Source organism: Schistocerca gregaria, chromosome 1 (assembly GCF_023897955.1).
Source record: "Schistocerca gregaria isolate iqSchGreg1 chromosome 1, iqSchGreg1.2, whole genome shotgun sequence".
NCBI lineage: Eukaryota > Metazoa > Arthropoda > Insecta > Orthoptera > Acrididae > Schistocerca > Schistocerca gregaria.
In genome coordinates, this window is record NC_064920.1 from 206,629,639 (window position 1) to 206,655,107 (window position 25,469).

At 38.6% G+C, this 25,469-nt stretch overlaps 1 protein-coding gene across 2 annotated transcripts in view; it reads right to left on the minus strand.

Moving 5' to 3' along the window:
- Positions 1-1,632: 1,632 nt before the first annotated feature.
- LOC126336962 (lysosomal alpha-mannosidase-like) overlaps positions 1,633-25,469 on the minus strand; it is a 132,324-nt gene continuing 108,487 nt past the window's right edge. For both annotated transcript variants that reach the window (XM_050001177.1, XM_050001168.1), the window contains exons 13-17: positions 19,083-19,200; positions 11,412-11,682; positions 8,376-8,627; positions 4,937-5,086; positions 1,633-2,124 (exon numbers count right to left, since the gene is read on the minus strand). In XM_050001177.1, coding sequence (XP_049857134.1) covers positions 1,873-2,124; positions 4,937-5,086; positions 8,376-8,627; positions 11,412-11,682; positions 19,083-19,200 — 1,043 coding nt within the window. In that variant the 3' untranslated portion in view covers positions 1,633-1,872. The remainder of the gene's footprint in view (positions 2,125-4,936; positions 5,087-8,375; positions 8,628-11,411; positions 11,683-19,082; positions 19,201-25,469) is intronic.

Consider the following 25,469-nt stretch of genomic DNA (forward strand, 5'->3'; position numbering starts at 1 on the left):
CACTATCTGAATAATTTCTTTTATTTGATCATACATTTCGTCAATTTCTTCGTCATCTGCAGAGCTAGTTGTCATATAAACTTGTACTATAGTAGTAGGTGTGGGCTACATACCTATCTTGGCCACAATAATGCATTCACTGTGCTGTTTGTAGTAGCTTACCTGCATTCCTATTTTCCTATTCATTATTAAACCTACTCCTGCATTACCCCTATTTGATTTTGTGTTTATAACCCTGTAGTCACCTGACCAGAAGTCTTGTTCCTCCTGCCACCGAACTTCACTAATTTCCACTATATCTAACTTTAACCTATCCATTTCCCTTTTTAAATTTTCTAACCTACCTGCCCGATTAAGGGATCTGACATTCCACGCTCCGATCCGTAGAACGCCAGTTTTCTTTCTGCTGGTAATGACGTCCTCTTGAGTAGTCCCTGCCCGAAGATCCGAATGGGGGACTATTTTACCTCCAGAATATTTTACCGAAGAGGACGCCATCATCATTGAATCATACAGTAAAGCTGCATGCCCTCTGGAAAAATTACGGCCGTAATTTTCCCTTGCTTTCAGCCGTTCGCAGTACCAGCACAGCAAGGCTGTTTTGGTTATTGTTACAAGGCCAGATCAGTTAATCATGCAGACTGTTGCTCCTGCAACTGCTGCGTGGTATGCTCAGAAATATACGATGTATGTGATAATTGTTAACACTGTTTGACAATTTAGAATAACTGAATCATATCACCATGGCATTTTTTTCCCCCCATGAACTTTCTAAACTAGGCTTCTGAAGATGACAAATTAATTTGTCAAAACCAGTAAAGCATAATAAAATTTATTTGCAACTGATATCTGAAATGATACTGGAAAAAGATGTAAAAAATATGTTTTAAGAAAAATTTTTATAATAACATGTTTCCCCTCATCAGAAAGTAGCAAGTATCATCCAGAACTTTACACAGTCCAGGTATCCACTGTTATGATATCATATGAATCCTTATCCCCTTTTTAAATTTTCGAAATCAGCAATTTCGAGCATGTTGGAATTGGTATATGTTTCAGATAAATGTGAGATGACCAGGTAAAAGCATGATAAACTTGATATCTATCACTTTGCAAACAACTTGCAATGCATATCGAATTGAAATATTTTTATGTGATACCAGATGAATGGTATAAATCACGTCTAAGGCCTCTGAAGAATTTCTAGAGTTAAAATGATATCCTTAATACTTAATCAATCAAGTTAATCTTGCTCCAAGATGCCTCATTGTGTAGATGCTATACACAGCCACAGAATGCACCACTGTTGATTAACTGTCTCTCTCTGTTTCTAAGGATATATGTAATACAATGGGTGACAAGAAATCTCTTCTCTCTATAAAGGATATCCCTAATATAATAGACAACAGGAAATCACTTTTGTATTAGTCACATGAGTATATGACAGCAATGTGCTTTTAAAATGTTCCCACGCTGTCATTTATTATAGTCAGTATAAAGTTATGAACTTTTACTTTCTCATCCTACAAAAGTGGGCCACTGACAGATTTATGAAGTTTTGCATTAAGCAGTATGAGCTGCATATCATTTACAATAATCAGACTATGTACCACTTTCACACAAAACAGAAAATGAGCTTACAAAAAGATAGAAAACACTTTATTTACAACAATGTATAACAGAGAAACTTAAAACACTTTTTCCACTACACAAACCTAACAGTCAGCTAAAACTTAATAATATCTCCTTATCTAAAAATGGAAACCACAAATAGCACAATAATTGAGCACTTCTTTTGTTGTAGACTAAAATTTGAAACACCAGTGCCATAAATAATATCTGCGTCCATATTACACACTATTGTCCTTGTTGTTAACTTCTTGATTTGATACCATAAAATTTCTCTTTCACTTCGATAATGAAGGTACGAATTTGCATTGGATTGAGTGTAATGGTGAGATCATCATCATCATAATAATAAGAGGATGAATGACGAGAGTAAGTATCACGATGAATATCATTTGATTCTACTCTCCATTTCAGACGTTTCGAATCAGACAGCCATTGATTTGCTCCAAGAGTTGTTTCACGAGCAGATTTAATCGAAAATGGAGCAAAGACATCCTGCAGAGAAACAAGCACATAGATTAGGCACAACAAATTATTGCTTCCATGTTTTATTAATTTACACAGTAAACTATAAAATGATGAACACCGGCTACATATGTTTCAAAGCAGCAGTACATTAAGCTTAGTTTACACAAAAACATTTCCTTTACTATAAAAGTTCAGCTTTAGTGGGTGAGGATGGGAAACCACACATCAATCACTTAATTACTTTAAGAATATTACAACAGGGGAAACATACATGGATCACCCATTTCATTTTGTGCATGGCATTTTAGTCATTCTGATGATTAACTTCTAATCATAACCAAATGCATAGGATGTGATAGTCTGAATCAAGAAGCTCAAATGTTAATGAATCCACTGGAATATCCTACAATGGTTATACAAGCATATTCAAATCAGCAGCTAGTGCAGGAACGACAAAAACTCACTGCATTTAGGACAAGTATATCGAAACACAAAAAGAACATATGAAGAGCAAACAAGCTGCAATGATTAGAAGTGTGAAAATATACAACATAAAATCACTCTTTCTGATGGATTTTACTCTTTAGAAAGTGTTTCATTTTCATTGCACTTACTTTTCATTTCATTTGTACAAAAAAACGCTTGATGATATGGTAGCCAGAATATGTGATAAACGATTTTTTTTTAACTGCACTGATTGACTCTTATAAGGTACGCAATACCACATATCAAACATTTGCTTGAGGAGATAATAGATATTTCAGGAACAAAATATATAATTAAGGAATTTTGCAATAAAACATATTAAAAATTCAAATATGCATAAGAAATGGTAGTGATGTGTTCTTCTGGAGCAACTGAATTACAATTTTGGTAAACATTTTTGGAAACAGTGATCAATAGAGTATTATATTTTAACTAAACTTCAGTCTTGATCACAACACTTATGTCTCAATAACATAGGTGACCAGTTTCGGTTATATTTATATAACCATCTTCAGACCCATGGCTTCCTAGGAGGATAGTAGGCGGAGTTGACTTCGTAGCAGCTGAGGAGAGCTCCACCTACCATCCTCCAAGGAAGCCATGGGTCTTAAGATGGTTATATAAATATAACCGAAAATATATTAAAAACAAAGATTCCAAGACTTACCAAGCGGGAAAGCGCCAGTGGCAGGCACAATAAAATAACACACAAACACACACACAAAATTTCTAGCTTTCGCAACCAACGCTTGCTTCTTCAGGAAAGAGGGATGGAGAGGGAAAGACGAAAGGATGTGGGTTTTAAGGCAGAGGGTAAGGAGTCATTCCAATCCCAGGAGCGGAAAGACTTACCTTAGGAGGAAAAAAGGATAGGTATATACTCGCACGCACGCACGCACACACACACACACACACACACACACACACATCCATCCATCCATCCATCCACACATACATACATACGTATACAGACACAAGCAGGCATACCGGCGCTTTCCCGCTTGGTAACTCTTGGAATCTTTGTTTTTAATATATTTTTCCACGTGGAAGTTTCTTTCTATTTTATTTGTAACCGAAAATATATATATATAAAAAACCGAAATCAGTCACCTATGTTATTGAGACATAAGTGTTGTGATCAAGACTGAACTTTAGTTAAAATATAACTGAATTACATTCTCTGCCAGCATTTTGATTACCTCTAATCGTGTCCTGAAATGAGAAATGTCCTGCTCACTATCCTTCCCACCCCTCCCACAGTGGTATTCTGCCGTCCACCAAACCTACACAATATACACATCCATCCTTACACAACCCTTGCTCCCAATCCCTTACCTCATGGCTCATACCCCTGTAATAGTCCTAGATGTAAGACCTGTCCAACACATCCTTCCACCACCATCTACTCCAGTCAAGTCACTATAATCAACTATCCCAACAAAGGCAGGACTACCTGTGAAACCAGTGAAACAGTCTACAAGCTAGGCTGCAATCATAGTGCTGCATTCTATGTAGGCATGACAACCAACATGCTGTTTATCCACATGAATGGCCACCGATAAACTGTGGCCAAGAAACAAGTGGACCACTCTGTTTTTGAACACACTGCCAAACAAAATATCCTTCATTTCAATGACGGCTTCACAACCTGTGCCATATGGGTCCCTCCCACCAACACCAGCTTTTCTGAACTGTGTAGGTGGGTACTTTCCCTGTGATACATCCTACATTCCCATAACCCTCCTGGCCTCAACCTTCGTTAGTCACTGTCCTCACCCATCCAGCCCCTTCCCTGTTCCCATTCCAGCACTACACAGTCGCCAATCCATCACCATACCCAGTATTTTCATTTCTCTCATATTTCTCTCCTTTTCCATTACTTCCCCCCCCCCCCCCCCCCCCCGCACACAGCTCTCGTATAACCTGCAGCACTTCACTATCCACCACCCCCACCATACTATCCCTCCCCCTCCCCGTTCCCATCCCAGCCTCCTCCTTACCCGCATCCTGTCGCCACTCTCATCATGCACTCGTGCTGCTGCTCGCAGTGTGTTTTCAGCTGCCTGAGACTGCAGTTGTGTGTGTGAGCTGCATTTGCATATAAGTGCGTGTGCGTGCATGTGTGAGTATATGTGTGGCTATTGTTGATGAAGGCCAATGGCCGAAAGCTTTAATTGTCAGAGTATTTTTGTTGTGCCTATCTGCAACTGAGCATCTCCACTATATATTAGTACTATCCTTTGCCATTCAAAGTGTGCACATAAAGAAGTAATATTAGATATACATCAGAAAACTGATTCCAGCAACAACACATTGAAAACTAACAGGTTGCATAATTTCCTCATAAAATTACCTTAAGATTGATGGTAACTGGTTTTGACAAATCAGGGTCATCAGTTTTTTCCAGGATGTGTTCAATACGCAAAAGCAAAGCTGTACCCTTCCACTGTTCCAGTGTAAGTATTTGCACATTCGGTGGCAAGCTCTTCTTCAGTCCAGAATACTGAAACAGATTTAAGGATGATGACGATTAAAAATGTAAACGTACATTAGCCTTATGCCACAGTTGTTTCCACAGTAAGAGTCGTTAAGGTGTGACCTCATTCAAAGGTACTCTAGGCCCCAGGCTCACTTTGGGCCAACTTGCATTTGGACAACATCATGACATTGTACAGGCATAGATTGTTCTGCTGTTGTTGCTATGCTAAAACCTAAAATATCTGATTTTTTAAGAAGTTAAATAAAGTTAACACCTTAATGTAAAATCCTGTGTTATCTTGTTTTTAATTACTTCAACAGAAATTTAAAATCCCATATATACTTGTGCAACTTGAAAAGAGACCTTTGAAAAAATAAAACTCTGCTTATATCTACTTCAGCACTAACTGTCACTACAGAACATCTGGTACTACATTTGTATCCTGACTCATGTTTTGGTTGAGGTGGTTGCCACCAGAAATTGTCTACTGTGTGCAGCTTTGGACACTCAACAACAAAAAGCAGGCTCTAAGACAAACTCCTACATTGTTGTATAGGCAACACTTTCAAAAACAGATAGCTATAGTGATTCTGAGTTTGACACTGAATTTCACAGCTTAGAAAATTAAGAAGAAGGTGATATTATTTCATTAGAAACTGACATTGGTGACAGTTCATCAGTTGAGCAACAAATGCTCGTCAGTGTTACAAGATAAATACATCCACTGTGCTTGAACCAGCTCTCAAGGAGTTATATTCACAGGAAATCTTTGTGAAATACATGGATAGGCTATGTTGAAACTAAAAAATAACTTTAAGTTTCATGATATTTTATTCAAAGTCCAGTGTATAAGTATACTCTGGATTTTATTATTTGTGATCTTCAAAATTTTTTAATTCATTATTTTGAGCTTCAAGAGCCTTCTTTGTGTGTCCAAGAAGTAGACAACATTGCATCAGAACTACCAATAGCACTGGGAGAGCCAGCCACAACGAAAATCTTCTGTCTGGTGTGCAAGATTTATGAGACATGCAAAGCAGCCTCAGATATCAAAAAGAATGTAGTAACTGGGTAGTTACATGAGTAACCGAATGATTCTCAGTGATTGTTTTTGCTCTTTAAGCATAGAAAAGACCAAGAATCATGCTAAAAGACAAAAAATTTTATACTGTATTTTCTACATAAGCAAAGGAACAAAATTGATTTAATTTAATAGTTTAAGTTTCATTCATATAATGACACTTAATGCAACAAAAAACCTCTTTGGTAACAGAATGACATAATTAAGACATTCATATTGTTCTCATTTATAATGCAACAATAATTCACCTCACCCATTCCCTACAAGAAACACCAAAATTTTATTGTGAAAAGGACTAAATGGGAAACAAGATGGTATAGAAGATAAATGCATTAAACTAATATTTTACTAACAAAAAAAATTGCTGGTAACGGAATGACACTTAATAGTAATGGAATGACACTTTCACTTGAAAATTATCAGTTTTATTATGCACTACTGATTGGGTAGGGAAAATGGTACTTAGTGCAGCTACTTTCTCTACAATTTGGTCTTTTTCTCTTCCTTTGAGGGAAATGTAAATATCTTTTCATTTACATCATTCTTTCTAAGATATTAAATTTCATAACTGTCTTAATCTTTATCTGTTTCTTCCAGCAGAGGAAACCAGAGCAAAATTCACTTGATGCAAGGCCGTATGATTGATCAGATTCTGTGAATTTTCTTTGGCTGAAGATCGCTTTTGAAATTGTGCACAAACCGCTGGGGAGATAGCAAGTAATGCTCGTACTCAATAGTATATGGAGCGAAAGGTATAACAGCACAGATAGTTTAGGTCTGCTCTATTGGAACTATTCCAATCCACATTTGATCCAATTCCTCCTTATTCCCTGCAATTTGCAAGGCAGAGATATAAAAAATGTTTTTGCCTTGACATCTTTCATATGCAATTTTCGCAAAGTCCTCAGCACCAGGTAGTATGTGTTTCCCAACTTTGCAGATATTCCCGACTGCACACTATCTTGACTGTCATGTTTTGGTTGAGGTGGTTGCCACCAGAAATTGTCTTTACTGTGTGCAGCTTTGGAGACTCGACAACAAAAAGCAGACACCTTTGCCGTGTGATATGGCACAAAAGTCTCATGAAATATTTATTCCATAGCATTCTCTGAAAAATGTGAAGTTGGCAAACAAGAAATGCTTCTTAAATTGACTGGTTGCACCATTACTCATGAATGTGACAGATTCTACATCTGGGTTCGTGGATATAATGTGTTCAACAATCTTACTTAGGAAAGCACGCAGTGAATATTTATTATGATCAAGTTCATTACTAACAACAGTACAAGAATATCCATTTTTTATGAGTCCCAAACACATGCTGTAAACAAAATGATTTCTGGTTTTGACCAATGGGTGCTTGGACTTCATTCTGCAGTTGAACAGTATAATTTTCTGCAAAATCTACTTGCACCAGGATGCCCTTGTTTGCAGAATTCTTTTTGTTTTCAAAAAAATTTTGATTGTTGTCTTTTAATAAATTATGTTGTAAGAATTAGGGTAGCATGTTTCAAAGAGCATCAAGATTCTGACCTGCAGTACCATGAATCTCTTTAAGAGTGAATCACTGGTTCACTGTTACAAATCAGAGGGAGACCAACAGATGAATACACTAAGAAGATTCAGAAGGATGTAGGTTGCAGTAGTTATTTGAAGATGAAGAGGCTTGCACAGGATACAGTAGCATGGAGAGCTGCAGCAAATCAGTCTTTGAACTGTAGACCATAACAACAACATGCAAAATTTGGAAAAAAAGAAAAAAAAAAGTTACGTTTATGGGTTAAAAATCTAATTGCACCATTTCTGTTTTTGTCTCCAACAGAAGGAGAACAAATGTTGTACAGAAAATTATGGTAAAAACACAGTCTAATTTCCAAAACATGTCACTAAGGAATAAAAACAGTGACTACCTCAAACTGGTTGTGATGTTCATGAGAATGATTTTTTTTAAACAATATAAAGATCATGGTCCTGTCCCCTTATATCAATGAACGGCAGTGACACACGTAGTATTGCACCTATTTTTTACACTTTCCCTTTCCCATTTTTCCTCCTCATTATCAAAAGTAACCATAATGTTAGGATGAGTATTAACTATAAAGAAAGTCAACAAGCTGAAGAAATGAAATTTAGATAGTAGAAAGTACTGTCTAATATTTATAATAGGTTATAAATCAGTCCTAATCTTTAAATGTTAAAACAGATGTTCAAATGGAAAGAAGGTAGATGTACCTCCATCTTGTATGTCTCTTGCCACTGCTCAAAACAAATATCATCTGCTGGAGCAAGGAATATCCAGGGAGCTAACACTTTCTGTTGGATTAGCATTCGCTCTTGAGCAGCCAAAGAAATGTTCTTAAATGTCTTTATGGCACCTGCTACAATGTAGTGTTGTCCTCTTGCAATGAGGCCTTTGCCATACGCAGTTTCATTCAGTGCTTCACCCACACCAAATGCATCATCGTGGAGTAGTCGACGATGCACCTAATGAAAGGAAAAATAACAAAGTTATTCTTCCATGAATTGAAACCTATTGTATTACAATCAGAATATGAAAATGGTTTACCACAACATTTTCAATATTATGTTTTCTGCTGATATTATTATCAAGTTCAATTGCACTTACAAAATTTTAGCTTTAACCTGTTAGAGACTACAATCTTACACACAAAAAAAATACATGAATAAAGAGAAAAAATAATGTATTTTCCCTACACAAACATAAAAATCTTTACTATTTTCAATATTATGAATAGGATAGTAGTCAATATCAGTAAAATGAAAATGCCTTAGACTGAAAGGACAGTCTGTATATGTGCAGATGGATATGTGTGTGTGTGTGTGTGTGTGTGTGTGTGTGTGTGTGTGTGTGTGCACTCGTGTATACCTGTAAATTCCCCCCCCCCCCCCCCCCCCCTCCCCCAACACCCTCACCCAAAGGTAAGTCTTTCCGCTCCCGGGATTGGAATGACTCCTTACCCTCTTCCTTAAAATCCACATCCTTTTGTCTTTCCCTCTCCTCCCCTCTCTCCTGAAGAAGCAACCGCTGGTTGCGAAAGCTTGAATTTTGTGTGTATGTTTGTGTGTCTATCGACCTGCCAGCACTTTTGACATATATTAGATTCCAAGACTTACCAAGCGGGAAAGCGCCGGTAGATAGGCACAATAAATAAAACACACAAACACACACACACACACACAAAGAATTTCTAGCTTTCGCAACCGACGGTTGCTTCTTCAGGAAAGAGGGAAGGAGAGGGAAAGACAAAAGGATGTGGGTTTTAAGGGAGAGGGTAAGGAGTCATTCCAATCCCGGGAGTGGAAAGACTTCCCTTATCCATTCGCACATACACAGACAGAAGCAGACATTTGTATCCACTGCCTCCTGCGCAAGGGAAACTACACCGAGCGCGTCGGCACCGGGGCGCCCGTCTACCTCCCCCCCGTCAAGGAGTACCTCGCGGCTGAGGTGCTCGAGCTGGCCGGAAACGCGGCCCGCGACAACAAGAAGACGCGCATCATCCCGCGCCACCTGCAGCTCACCATCCACAACGACGAGGAGCTTAACAAGCTCTTGTCGGGCGTCACCATCGCACAGGGTGGTGCCCTGCCCAACATCCAGGCCGTCCTGCTGTCGAAGAAGACCGAGAAGAAGGCCTAAAAAGAGCGCAATCGGCACGCGGCCCGAGCAACCGCTGCGTGCTCCCTTGGCACGCAGCGCGCGCTTTGCCGGCTCGGCTCAAAACATTACAAATGTCTGCTTCTGTCTGTGTATGTGCGAATGGATATGTGAGTGTGTGCGAGTGTACACCTGTCCTTTTTTCCCCTTCCCTCTTTCCTGAAGAAGCAACCATCGGTTGCGAAAGCTAGAAATTTTGTGTGCGTGTGTGTCTCTGTGTGTTATTTTATTGTGCCTGTCTACCAGCACTTTCCCGCTTGGTAAGTCTTGGAATCTTTGTTTTTAATATATATATTTTTTTTTTTTTCAAACGCATCTCACACACACGACTTCAGTCTCGGGCAACTGTAGTCACACTGAGAGCAAGAGCACCAATGCATGGTAGGAGTGGCAACTGGGTGGTGGTAAAGGGGAGGCTGAGGCATGGAGAAGGATAGTAGGGTAAGGGTGGCAGACAGTGCAGTGCTGCTGGGGAGCACGCAGGGACGAGGTGGATAGAGGGTAGGGCAGCTATGTGTAGTCAGGAGGTTAGATGGTGGGCAGGGGAGAGGTGGGGAAGGGTGGGGTAGCAGAAAAGGACAGAAGTAAAAATATTGGTGCAATGGTGGAATGCGGGCCAGATAGTGCTGGAATGGGAACAGAGATGCTGGATGGCTGAGGACAATGACTAATGAAGGTTGAGGCCAGTAGGGTTACGGGAACACAGGATATATTGCAGGGAAAATTCCCACCTGCGTAATTCAGAAAAGCTGGTGTTGTTGGGACCGAAACATATGGCATAGGCTGTGAAGCAATCATTGAAATGAAGGATGTCATGTTTGGCAGTACGCTCAGCAATAAGGTGGCCCACTTATTTCTTGGCCACAGTTTGTCAGTGGCCATTTATGTGGTTGTCATGTCCACATAGAATGCAGCATAGTGGTTGTAGCTTAGCTTGCTGATCACATGCTTAGTTTCGCAGGTAGCCCTGCCCTTGATGGGATACGTGATGCTTGTGACCAGATTGGAGTAGGTGGTGGTGTGAGGATGTGTGGGGCTGGTCTTACATACATGTCTATATACTCATGCATCCCTACACAACTCCTGCTTCCAACATCATACCTCATGGCTTATACACCTGTAATAGACCTATATGTAAGACCTGTCCCATACATCCTCCCACACTATCTACTCCCGTCCAGTCACAAACATCACCTATCCCATCAAAGGCAGGGCTACCTGTGCCACCAGTCATGTGATGTACAAGCTAAACTGCAACAATTGTGTTGCATTTTATGTGAGCATGACAACCAACAAGCTGTCTATCCGTATGAATGGCCACTGACAAACTGTGGCCCAAGAAACAAGTGGACCACGCTGTTGCTGAGCCAAACATGACATCCTTCAAAGTATTGTTACATTCCATCCTGGATTTTCTATTGTTTGATTTCTTGTGAGAAAGATATAACACTGGAGGTCATTTTAATTATTCAAAATATTTCTATACCAAAGCAGAGTAGTCTAATCATTCTTCACCACATCTTAACTTTTATGGACATCAGCTGTTATACTTTACACATTATTAATTTTGTAGGAATAAATCATATTACCATTAGTTCTATCTCTCCATCCTTTATACTAGATCCTCCTTGAGCTCTGTCAGGTATGACTGCCAACTCTGCATCCTTGTCCCGTATGAGAATTCTGGTTGTCACAGGGTAGTAATTCCCTGCAATTGGTTCAGCGTTGCTGAGATTCCAAGTGGGTCGGTAATTACGCTTACGCCATAGGAGTTCTCTGCCATTTGAGTCAGTATAAAATACGCCCTGATTTTGAATTGAGGAACTAAACTTGGTAATTACTTCTTTGCCAATATTATCCCTGAAATTAAGGTAAGTACTACTTAACATTTTATTCACATGAGCAATTTTACTTCCTACATGATATAAAAATGATTAAAGCATGGTAGTTACAAAAATTTAACTGAGTATAAAAAGAGTTGAACGGTTTTCTATGCAGATTAAAGGTATACAGAGTGTCTCTGCTTGCACAGATAATCAAACAGTTTTCATTATTTAAAGAGAAAAACAACCACAGTCTAAACACCCTACGTAGGGCTACCAACAATTTTTGGATGTGGAAAAGGAGGTAAAAGTTACAAATTTGACTAAAAGTGGCTAACTTTATTAAGGATGTGACAACATCTATTTCGAAAACAACATTATCGATTTAAACAAAATACTCTCCCAAAAAGGACACTTAAAAACAAAATTAACTGTTTGCTTATAAGAAAAAAATAATTTCTTTAACCTTTATTCTAATGTCTGTCAAAATTGACTTGCTTCAAATGTGTTTTACCTTTTTATTCTTGTATAAATAGAACAAAATTCAATATACCACATAGATACTGATAGGAAATGAATGATTTTGGACATGATTTGGCCACTGATTTCTGTAATTAGATAATTTTTCTACAGTTTACAAACTTTCTAACATTACTAATAAATATGATAATGCATGTATTGAAAGTAAGGTAAGATTAAAAAATTAGCACGTAACTGCACAGAAAATTACAATGGAGTAATTAACACTTAATTCTTTGATTTTTTGTTAAAAATGGTGTCATACAAACACTTTTACTCTCATCACTTTTACACTAGAGAGCATCTTTAATATTGTTTCCAACTCTGAACTACTTTCTGGACCTGCAGAGTACCTGTCAACATAGCCTGGGAAAGTCTTGCCTTTTAAAAGTCTTAAGTCTCATTAGTTTCATTGGCCAATTTATTAGGTGCCATAACTCTTTTCTATTAATGCCTTTATTGTTTTTGTTTAAGCATTTCTTCCAGTGATGAAATCCTCTTTTTCTCAGATGTAAGTTTTTGATGACTTCTTGCTGACCAGCTCTTCGTTCCTCTTCATATTTTTGTCTTTTCTTTTCTTTTCTTTTCTTTTCTTTTCTTTTATTTTCTTCCTTCTTTCTTCTTCTGGACAGTTGTGGCATGTCTTATAACAGTGCACCAAAGAAAGCAAGTATATATGTAAGATATCTTGTTGGTGCAGAAAACCTTTTAATCTCAGCATTCCTGTGAGACAGAGGCAAAGCTGCTTTCACCACATTACATGACTGTGGACATTTTGATTCTCCTGTCATACTTTTCCTACCAATAAACTGGTTCCAATAACTGTCAATTGCAGTTTGTGTTGTGTTTGAATTTTTGCTGGTTTCCAACAGGAGAAGTTTCCATTCATCTACTGGCTGACCACAATCAATATCCAGCAGTAATGCTTTTGCAGTGCTTCCAAAATCATTGAAACTTTCTGGTCATGTTCTGTTAGATGGCTGAAGACACTGGAACTGCTCCACATTCCTTGAACCTGCTGTGTTGTCTTTAAGATGAACATATTTAGATGCATCAGTACAATATTTCTTAACTAGCATCTAGGACTGAAGTCCATCCTTTTCAAATAGCTTATGGTGAACTGCTGTAAGAAAATCATCACAAAACAGTCTTGTTGAGGCAAAAAATTGGAGTCTTGTGAAATATCATCTGACATTTCACAAGTCTTCCTAGCAACACTTTAAGAAGTCTCTTTATTTCACTGTGAAGCAAATGTATCAATGGCTCCTATTTCCGAAATGCTCCAGTGAACTGGGTAAAAATGCGTGTATTGTATTTGGGGTGAATACTACAAGTCTACATCATTAAGTATATTTTTTCTTACAAGATAAACTTGTTCGTTAAGCAGTCTCATTATTTTATTAATATTGGGGCTATCACTCCCAGATATTAAGAGTTTATACAATGAAAGATTTGCTGAAACTAATGTGCTTATAAGTTTACCTACAATATCCTCAGATGTTGTTTTACCAATGAAAAATGTCAGTAAACGATGGCTCACAATTTTATTCTGAGATGCTGACCAATAATGAACCACCATTTCTAACTTCTCTGTACCAGCATTCTTTGTTGTATCACCAAAAAACAGTGATTAATACACATTATTAATGTCATTCAGCGGCTGTTCTTTAAAATACGATTCTAGGGCTTTAGTCGGAATGTGCTAGAAATTAGTTCTATTCAAACTGAGGCCTTGTGGAACAGCTTCAGGAAACAGACTCAAGAAGATCACAAATGCCTTGACAGGCAGCAGCTCAAAATTTGAACAAAAGCTTTTTAAACACATACAGTATTAGTACAGCAATACTGATGCTGTCTTTGACATTATGTAACTTTGCTTTTTCAAAAGACTGCGATGAACCGCCACTTTTCACAGAGGTTGCTGAACTCCACGATGCAGATTTAATATGGAAGCTGTGGTGGTGCCATTTTTATACAAAATATCTGTTTGGGTCTTGATGTCACTGCATTTTGGTTCAGAGCCCAAAAGCCTTTCTTTTCCACATTTAAGACAGTATCACACATGAAACAAAGCACTTTATGATCACTGTGCTTTTTTATTAATTTTATTTGCTCATTCAGACAACTTGGGTCCTGTTCCAGGTGGAACCAGTCACTTCTCACAGAACATCTGCCCACTGTCCCGAGATCTTGCTAGATTACCAGATTCAAATTTGTACAAACACTTTTCCAGCAAATCTCTCTCTCTCTCTCTCTCTCTCTCTCTCTCTCTCTCTCTCTCTCTCTCTCTCTCTCTCTCACACACACACACACACACACACACGTCATTGAAATCACCTCAGAAGGCAGTAAAAAACATTTTTTGATGTGAGCAGAAAAACTGAGATACTTTAACACAGAAACTATTTCAGAAATATTGGTATTATTTTGTATAGTTAAAACCCATAACCAGATTTAAGGAAGCATACAAATGTTAATTGGAAATTCAAATACATTGAATTTAAACAATGTATAATCTGAGATCATAATTTTTGGAACTTATATAAGCTGCAGTGATGGTAACCAAAGTCAACTAACATTGCTTCAGTTTCTGGGTCTGTCGCACATCCATTTTTAAGCACTGACCCCATGTCAGGTTTATCTGCATTCTGATGCAATAACATATTTTAAAAGTATTTTGCATGTTTTGACTACAGTATTTTCTAGTGAACTTCGCACAAATTTCCTGAAATTATTTACAACTGAACCCAGATGATATTTTTATGTGGAATATCTAATAATAATAATAATAAGAGGAAGAGTGACACGTGTCAATAATCTCTAAAAGAGTTAGCAAGTTTTGTAATTGAAATGTAGCCATTAAAGCTGGTTTTGTGTTAAGGTGACAAACTTGATCTGTTGGTAACACTGCAATGTATCTGCATAAACAGATCAAAAGGTGGTCAAATACAAGTTGTCTGTAGATAGTAACATGCAGATAAGTATGAAGGATCTTGTTAATGACAATGAACCTCTTGAGTGTAAGGTTGCAAAAGGCCAATGATGTTAAAGAAGGCATTCAATGGCCCACACATTGTCTGACTTGAAAACTACAATATTGGCTGCTAATGGCAACAGAGGGTGCGACTGGAGGTATCTAGTGGTGAGCACAGCATGAGGCTATAAAGCGCAGTTGAAATGCTTAGTCGACAAGTAACTGGCAACGGTACTACAGTGTAAGTGGTGTTGATACAAAGAAGAGCAATGACAATGACAAATGTTGCATTATATGTACCACAACAGTTGTTAAAGTTGACATTTTGTCAGAATGGAACCCAAGGAATTTCGCACAGTGAGGAAGAAGTGGCATATAAGATATTAGAGTTTCAGCAGGTTGAGTCAATGGAATGTGTGGTGTAATATGTTCAACCTTGCGGGCAATTGCTTGAGGAGTACAGTGATCGCCACCTGTGTTTAGCAAGCGAGTGATGCAGAAACATGTGTCAAGCCATGCAGTTCATTATCTTCCTTGGACAGGGAGCCACAAAGGCCGTCTCTAGTTAAATGTAGTAAAGGACAATCACTGGCCACGGAGTAGGCACTAAGCATAATTATGTACATGGAAAATCATCCACAGCGTAGCAGAAAAGCAATTATGAACAGATTCCAAATAAGTCTGCAGCATTATGACCATGTAGGGCATAAGAAAAATTGTGAATATACAAGGGACAACAAGGCACACTTATGAAAATTGGTGTTTGCATGTTTCAAGGATGCTTGATACAATTTATGGGATGTGCATGACAGTGACTTATGATGTTATGCACATCCAATTGCACACAACATAGATTACAGTGATTTCAAGGGAAGCAGTGGACAGTTGCAGAACTTCAAACAGTGCAACAGAATTGGAAGATGTAAGATAATAAAATTTTAAACAAAGCGTCAACTTGACAATGCACAATAAACTGGGGAATCAGACCGAAAATTTGGAGACAAGAGAGACAAACTTATCCCATCATTCAGTAATGAATTTGTTTTCAAATCCAATCAATTGAGATTTCAAGAGGGAATGTGTTTGAAAGTAATCCTGGAAATTCATGGCATTAAAAGAGTTGCATCAAGATCAACTAACATCAATGCCTTAATACATTTGTATACAGTTATGTTGTCTGTTAATCTGGATGGTAGGCTTGCTGGAAAGTTATTTATTGTGCTGGGAGAAGTTGGAGGTGCTCTGCCTTCTATGATTCTTTCTCACGTGCATGATATTGCAAGGGTACTAGAAAATATTTATGTGAGTGGGAAAATGGGTGTAAGACAACTACAATTATGGTATGAGCACTGCTTTTGGCCAACAGCTGTTCAAAATAACTTGCTTTTCCTTGATTCCTGGCCTGGATACAAAATCTTACTCCTTTAGAGCAAACTATCCCTCCTGAAAAGTGTGTGACATTGCAATTCGTGCCACCTGGAACCAATGGACAAATTCAGTCTCCGGCTGTTTGTTTTTTCCACAGCTAAAACACATTATTGTCATGTCTGCACCTGCACCTTAAAGAATAGCCAGTTTCACGACACACTCCATGACAAACTGTTTTGCATTCAATTGCATGTCATCAAATCCCACCAGTTCTCATCATCCCAATACACCAATACAATTATATATGCATTCTTTGAGACTGGATAACCAACCTGAACATCCTACACAGTGTGCAACTCCCAAAGAGTAGGACTTGGAACCAGAGAACTTGCACTCTAGGGGTCTTTGCAAGATAGATTGTGATGAATAAACAGTCAAGAAAATTTTAGAAAAATATCACAACAAGACAAAGAGGTGGTCTCAGAAGATTGCACTGCAATCATGGCACAACTGTTGGAAAGTTGGCAATATTTTCTGTATGTTTTCTTTGGTTGGCAACCATAAAAAGAAGCAGAATGTGAGCTGTTAAGAGTGTGTGCTGTCTGCATCTGTGGTGTGCACATCTGAAGAAGACAATAAAAACTCATGCAGTTTAATGAGTGTGTTTTGCAATATTCAGATAAAGTAAAAATGCAATAACAATATCTCAAAAGGTACCCTGGCACATGTAGTTAAAATTATAAAGTCCATGGTGTGCTGCATTTAATGGTCCCTGTTGATATTAGCTGGTGTTTCTAGTTTCATTTAAATGAAACTTGTTACAGTACTTAATAGCAAGGAATATCATTTTCAAGCCTAATGAAATTCAGTGAGCAACATTCATTTACAAAATCAATACATCACCATGACTTTGGTTTGTTGAGGATTGAAGATTATAATGAACTGCCCCCCCCCCCCCCCCCCACCCCAGAACAGAAACAAGACCTGGAAACCAGAAAAATTTTAGGTTAAACTCTCACTTTTCCAGAGCTTTAGCTTTAAGTGACTACAAAATTACTCCATGTCTTTAGCAGGTTTCTATGTTGCTAATATTCCAGTTTCAAAATTGGAGCATTGCAAGTGCCTTAACACCAATAATATTTTGAAATAATTTATTACTTTTAAATAAAAAAAAAAAAAACGCTCGTGCAGAAAAATAACTGATGTTGACTGAAGTAAGGAGGGTACAAATGAGCAAAAAAACCTTCCTGAAAAAGAGAAATATTTTAACATCAAACAGAAAATTTAAATGTTAGGAAGTCTTTTCTCAAAGTACTTGTGTGGAGTGTAAAACTACTGTGGCTTCTAAACAGTACAAACAATAAGAGAAAAGAAAGTTCTGACATGTGGTGTTAGAGAAGAACACTGAAGATTAGATACATAGACTGAGTAACTGAAGGGGAGCTACTACATCAAATTGGAAACAAAATAACTCTATGACCCAAGTTCAACTGAAGAAAACATATATTGATAAGACACAGCCTGGGGCATAAAAGAACACTTAATTTTTTTTTGTAATGAGTTTGGACTGTGGGGGCAGGTTAAAAATTGTAGGTGGAATGTGTGAGATTTGGGGGGCAGAGGGTGCAGAGCATGAAAATTGTATGAAAAGCTCAACATCTGAGCACACTGAGCATGTTTAAGTGGATGTAGGACATGGTAGTTACGCAAATATGAGAAGATATGCTCAGGATAGATTAGTGATGAGAGTTGTTTCAAAAGATTCTTCAGACTGATGACTCCAACAGCATTGCTTATGTGTCTAGCAACTCCTTTCACTGTTGCTGACATGAACCCAAATCAACACCAACCCTCAAACTCTCAAACTTAAACCCCCCGTTTTTTCTGCCACATAGGCAGATTCAGCATTGTTATTAAAAAATTTGGCTGGTTAATTTAAGGGTTGGCAAGGGCCACTCTATTATCACAGGGACAGAATGTATTTACCCCCAGCTGTCTGTGGTAGTGTTATTTATGAAAGTGAGTGAAAGTTTTCTATGAATTGTGAAGCGTGTAACTTAGGTGGGACTTGGGTACCAGCCCAGTAATCACTTAGTGGGATGTGGGAAACTGCCTAAAAACCACATCCAGGCTGGCTGGCACATCAATCCTTGTTGTTAATCCATCAGGCACACCAGAAGTGGTGCTTCAACACGCACAAGAGTCCAGGAGTGTTTTGAATTCTAAAACCTCTGCAGCCTGGTTTCAGGGAAAATCTTATTACCCTTTCAAGTAAACCACCAGTTCTCTGTGTAACCTAATGGTAATGTATTTCACTTCAGGTTAGAAAAATTCACATAATATAGACATAAATAACAGTTTAAAATTTCTTCTGTGAATGTAAATTGGTTACTTTACTTCATGCCATGTTACTGGTAAGTATATCATGAAACATTGTTTAATATTATGTACAAGTAATTAATTTTATATATAGCTGCAGTGTTAAGATATATCACCAACAATTCAGTGGCAAACTTTTAACTTCTCAATTTTAATACTGCTAATTTTTAAATGTGATCTATGAATACTACACTTACTCAATTGGTATAGGTCCAACCATCCATTCTAGCTCTGCATGGTTCTCTCCTTTGTAAACTCGAACAACTTGGCTAATCCAATCTGAGAAGACTTGATGAACTTCATCAACAAGTGGACCTTAAGAAACACATACAACAATGACAAATAGATCCATGCACATTTATATCTTTTTTGGTGTGTTACAATTTTACATATACAATTTGAATGATTAATTTCAGATCACAAATGCAATCAGATTTATTTAAAACAAAAAAGAAAGGATTGTTTTTTGAACACTGTATTTCTGAATCAGGCAAAGACAAAATGAATATGAAGTCAAACAACGGAAAATATAGGATGGAATAATAACAAAATTATGAAAAGGATAGTTGCTACTCGCCATTTAGTGAAGATGTCGACTCACAGATAGGCACAACAAAAATACTGTCTAACAAAGCTTAATCTGGAGACTGTGGTCATGTATGAGTGAGTTACATTTGTGTGTGTGTGTGTGTGTGTGTGTGTGTGTGTGTGTGTGTGTGTGTATTCTGATGAAGGCCTGTTTGGCCGAAAGCTTTGTTTGACAGTCTTTTTGTTGTGTCTATCTGTGACTCGGCATCTCCACCATAAAATATTAAATATGAAGTCAATCAATTTAGGTATGTGTTACAATAAAGGACTTCCTGACAAATGGGAAAAAATGAAAGAGATGACTGGTTAAGACATAATTCACTCAGAACTGATTTGACTTAAAAAACAAAGAACAGCCAGTGCATCATGGTTACAGTGGAGTACTAATTAACTGTGCTGTAGAGGCACTACACAAAATGTGCTATTTCAGTGCAAGTAGTAGACTACAAGGAAATTAAAATGAAGGTGTTTGCGACTACACACTCACGAGTAGAGGAAAAGCATGACATGTACTGAGGAAATCTACATCTATACTCCATAATCCACTTTACAGGGTGTGGTGGAGCTCACTTCAGTACCACCATCTTTCCCCCATTTCCTGTTCCATTCGCAAATAGAAAGTGGGAAGACTGACTGTTAGTAAGGCTCTGTACAAACTCCGACCTCCACATCATGGCCATTCGACAAGATATATGTGGGAAGAAATAATATGTTGTCCATATCATCTTGGAGTTCACATACTCAAATTTTCAACAGCAAACATCCCCTTGACACATAATGGCTTTCTTGTATTGTGTACCACTGGGGTTTGTTAAGGATCTCCACAATGCTCATGCAATTAGTTGTAATTCTGATTTAGGACAGTTTCAGTTGCTAGTAATTCATCACCAATAGTATTTTCAACGAGCAGAGGACCTGTTCACCTACTTATGTGTAATGTATTCCATTAATTTACATTCAGGGTCAGATGAAAGACACTGCACCAATCAACAATCCCCTGCAGGTCCCCTTGCATTTCACTACAGTCTTCTGCAACCTCATAGAGCCTCCAACACTGTCCTCTAGATTGTTAACACAAAATGTAAACAATGATGGCCTTGTAACACTCTCTTGGGGTACTGCCGAAATTACCTTTACATCTACCAATATTGTTGCATCATGAATGAAGAGTTTTATCTGCAAGGGCTTTCCAAATCAAATCACAAATCTGGTAATGTACTAGGCCAGCAGGTATTTGGCTCACTAAACAACAGAAGTTTTTTTCAAAAAATTGTGTTTAGGGCACTCAACTACTAAGGTCATTAGTGACCGGTCACAAACGTTAGTACACTAATAGTGAAGAAAAATGCAAGGGGACAACACCAGAAAGTACTTAAAAAGATGCAGATAAACAAAATAAAAGAGTTAGATCTCTTTCGACAAGTCCGTCAATGTAATAAAATTAAGGGCATGAGCAGCTGCTCGAGCATCATCAGCTAAAAGTTCCTGTAAGGTAGACGACAGACACAGGACAGCACAAGAGTGAATAAAATGGGGACATGGCAATAAAACATGGCGCACTGTCAATGGATGACCACAGGGGCACTGCGGGGCGGGGTCACTGGACAACAGGTAGCAGTGGCTAAATCAGCACTGCCCAATCTGCAACCTGGCCACAATGACCTCCTCTCACTGGGAAGGGCGGGAGGAGGTCGTCCAAGCCATTGGGATCGGTTTGATGGCCCTAAGCTTATTTTCATGGAGAGAGGACCAAGCCTCATGCCTCAATGATTAAACGCGTCGACAAAGAACCCCACTACCATCAGTTGATGGGACACAAAAGGAAGCTGTCTGAGGCAGTAGGACAGCAGACTTGGCCGCAGCATCAGCAGCTTCATTCCCAGGCACACCAACGTGGCCAGGAATCCACAACAAAAAGGACACGAGTGCCAGTATCAGCTAGCGACTGAAGGGACAGTTGAATTCGTTGCACGAGAGGGTGGTCCGAATATGGGTCAAAGAGACTCCGAATGGCGCTCAAAGCATTAGAGCAGATAGCATAGGGAGAATGATGATGGTGGCGGATATACTGAACAGCCTGAACGACGAAGGCACATCCGACACCAGCAGTAGTCTTGGAGCCATCTGTGTAAATAAAGACATTATTAGCAAGCCTCGAATTAAGTTCGACAAGCCTCGGGTGGTATATCGAATCCGCAGTCCTCTCCTTTGGGAGCGAGCTGAGTTCAAGGTGAACGCGAACCAGAGCCTGGAGCCAAGGTGGCGTCAGACTCTCACCCACTCAAAGTTGTAGGGAGGGTAAAATCAAGTTGCTGAAACAGGCGATGAAAGCGAACTCCAGGAGGTAACAGGGCAGATACATACAGCCCATACTGGTGGTCAACAGTCGTCAAAGAAGGAGAAATATGACGGGTGGTCAGGCATTGACATTAGTCGGCAGGCGTACCTTGAATCTGAAACTGGTAATCATGTATCAAAAACAGAGGAAGCAAAAAGTTTGTGCTCACATTTACATCCTTCAAGAAATCTTAAGATTCAGTAGATAGATGAGCACTGTTCCAAATTTTAGAGTAGATGAGTTTGGATAGAAAATCCAGAGCACTGATTAAACAGGCTTTAAGTGAAATAACAAGTCGAAGGTCAGAGGAGTGCTTTCTGTGGCCATAAATATCAAAACAGGTGTGAAACAGAGAGATGGACTCTCCCCTTTGCTGTTTAACTGTGTTCTTGATAAGGTGATCAGGGAGTGGGTATTAGAAAGGAAAGGAATGGGTGAAATATGACTGGCGTGCAAGAAAAAAAAGAATACAAGTAGGTAGTCTAGCATTCACAGATGATATTGTGATATTGTTGGAATCATTAGAAGAGATGGTTAGCCAAATGACAGAACGACAGGGACAAGCAACTAAAGCAAGCCTAAGATCTCTCTCAAGAAGATGCAGTTCATAACAAAAATCAAGGCAGCTCCTAGATGGATGGCAGTATAAATTAAGAATGTGGAGACATTTTAATTCCTGGTAGAATTGATAGGATATAAACTGGGCTGACAAGAAAGGAAGCAGTGAGCACACACACACACACACACACACACACACACACACACAAAATGAATTTAGCATACAAACTATGAACATCTACAATAAGAATAATATTTTAATTAATGAAAAACTGAGACATTACCAGCCATTGATCTGCCCTGAAGCTTTATATGAAGCAGAAACTCTTGACCTAGTAAGAACAGGAGTACTTATGAGACTAGAGGTGGTGAAACAAAAGATTCTCAGGACAATATTCGGACCTAAAAGGACAGAAGATGGTGAATTTAGAAGAAGAGCAAACCAAGAACAAGAGATAGACTCTCAGACATCATCAGGAAAAGGAGGACCTTGTTTTTGGACACATCCTTAGACTGAACCAGGGGAGGTTAGTGCATTTCATACAGTTTCTGGTGAACAAGAAAACCAAGGTACTTCAGATCCAAGAGGTACAAAGAGATCTGGAGGACATTGGAATACAGGAACCAGAGATTTACAACAAGGTGAACTTTAAACAGAAAACTGGGCTTTCACAGGTTTCAAAAACAGGACTAGACCCAGAAAAAAATCATCGTGGGAAGAAGAGTGAAGGAAGTTGCAAAGTATGAGAGTGGAAGAATAATGGACAAGGAGAAACATAAGAAACAAAGCTGATATGAATTTATATGGTCCTCAGATGGCCAAAATGACATGAAGATGAATAAGAAGAAGCTACTGTATTTATCCGAGTACAAGATGACATTGATTATAAGACAACCTCCCTTGCCGCCCCCCCCCCCTCCCCTCTCCCCGCAAGAGACCTCTTGTGAAAAACTTCTTTTCAATGTGTTCTGACTAGTCAAAATTACAAACTGTTGTATTGATGTAAAGTATCTGCCTAAAAAGAGAACATTATACCTATACTAAATTTATGCCATTTATTGATCGTCTACATTTTGGTAATACAAGGAGAAATAAAATTAATGAAAAGAAATGCTTTACAATAATTTCCTTTTCCACATTTTTCACTTGCTGACACCTGTCATCTGTGGTTTCACTATTTTTAATGATCATACTCACTGCACAGCTGCGAAATTTGAATTTTCATTGTGTTTCTTCCACATATGTTGTGATTATATGGGGCCTGTGAACACATTTGTTTTTATCCAAATGCATATCGGGTTTCACTTCTATTCTGATGTGAAATGTTACAATGTCTCTTGCTTATACACATATCACCTGCCCGCCGCTCTCATTGGCTGCATAGAACCAGCAGTTGACATACCCCCTTTCATTCCTGTCATATGTCACGCTGAGTGTCGAGAACATTACAGCGTGAAATACATGTGTATGCCATTGGCCCCCGTCTAGACTTTTACCATCAACTGCAGAAATGAATACTCTTGTTGAGTATTTGTCCAATTTTAAGGTCAGTTCAATTTTGAGTACAAATGGATTGAGGCAAACTGTAGTTTAAACATGGTACATGTTCTTGAAAAGCCACGTATGCGGTATGCATTCCCATAGTTGGCAAAATGATGTAATTTGTGGTCTGCTCACTGGTCCCTCCTTTCATAGTTCTCACTTCGCACCCAAGCTGGTATCACTGTTCCCCGTCCAACTCTTCTGTAGTGCTAAGCTTGAGTAGCTGTGAAACACGGACTACAATATATTCTAGGGTGCAAATCATATGTAACAACAGCAACTAATACATAAATAAAAGATCGCCATTACGATTCAGTCCAATTAGCATACTTGTGCTCATCCTGCCATCTACTGATTTCTGTTCATACTATCGCTGACCACAGGTCTTACCACTGTAATTTATTCTCCTGGCAACAGTTGCAAATCAGTTTATTTCATTTTTTAGACATTTCATTCTTGATAAATTTTCCTCCTTGTTTCATCTGAATCGTGTCCTAAAATTGATTAAAAGCTGGTAATGTTTTTACCCAGTATTCTAATACATGAACAGTGACTGAATTTCTCATTAGTAAATCATTACAGTCTCCCATAATCAGATAAAATATTGATCTGGTCTCAGAAAAGAACAATGTTTTTTTGAAGGACATTTTCGCAGTTGAATGCTACCCTCAGTAAAAAGTAGCATAACATAAATGTAGGCTTCTGCAGCCATTGTTACGGTCAATAAAATTCTTCTGGGATGTTGATCACATTGTCAGTATATAAAATTGTCAGACATTTTGGCCACCATCGCAAGTGGCCTTCCTCAGGGCTCTGCTGAGTTGACTGCTGAATGAGAGAGACTTTTCATCTTATATAATAGCAGAGGAAACTGTTTATGTAATTTGATAGGCACTTGAGGATAGGAGGAGGAATGTTAGGTGTTCTTTATTGGTCTTTATATTATTTCTTGTCATTGGTGGATAAAAAAGGGTTTGTCAGGTGTTTATATTATTTCTTGCCATTGGTGAAAACATGAATTAAAAAAAAAAGGGAGGTTGCTGTGATGTAATGCCCTTTACTTGCTGCCAGGTGCAGGCTTCAGCATGCCTGCACTCTATATACATGTGACCACGGTCTCCCATGCGCCTGTGTTAGATGCTCTGCAGCCACAACACCAGAAGCCTATACCCATCCTCTCTATTCATGTTGGCGGATCACTTGGCTATTTCTATTACCCTCCAACCTTCCTCCTCAATGTAAATGGCTGTTGCACTATGCAGTGTTGATTTCTGCGTTGACGATGACCATGGACTTCTTTGCACCAGATATCCAGCATGGTATCCCCATTTAGTTGACAGACCATTGTACAGTGCTACTTTGACAAATACATTGCTAATACAGACATATGCAAGTCTTTCTTATAGTATCATCTGCCTTACCCTCTATTGCCCCTAGTTTTAATTTTACTAATGTTCACCTTACAACCTATTTTCCACACAATATCCATTCCTTGCAGCTCGTTTGCAAAGTCCTCGACTACCCTTGACTCACTATGTTCTCAACAAACCTTCAAAT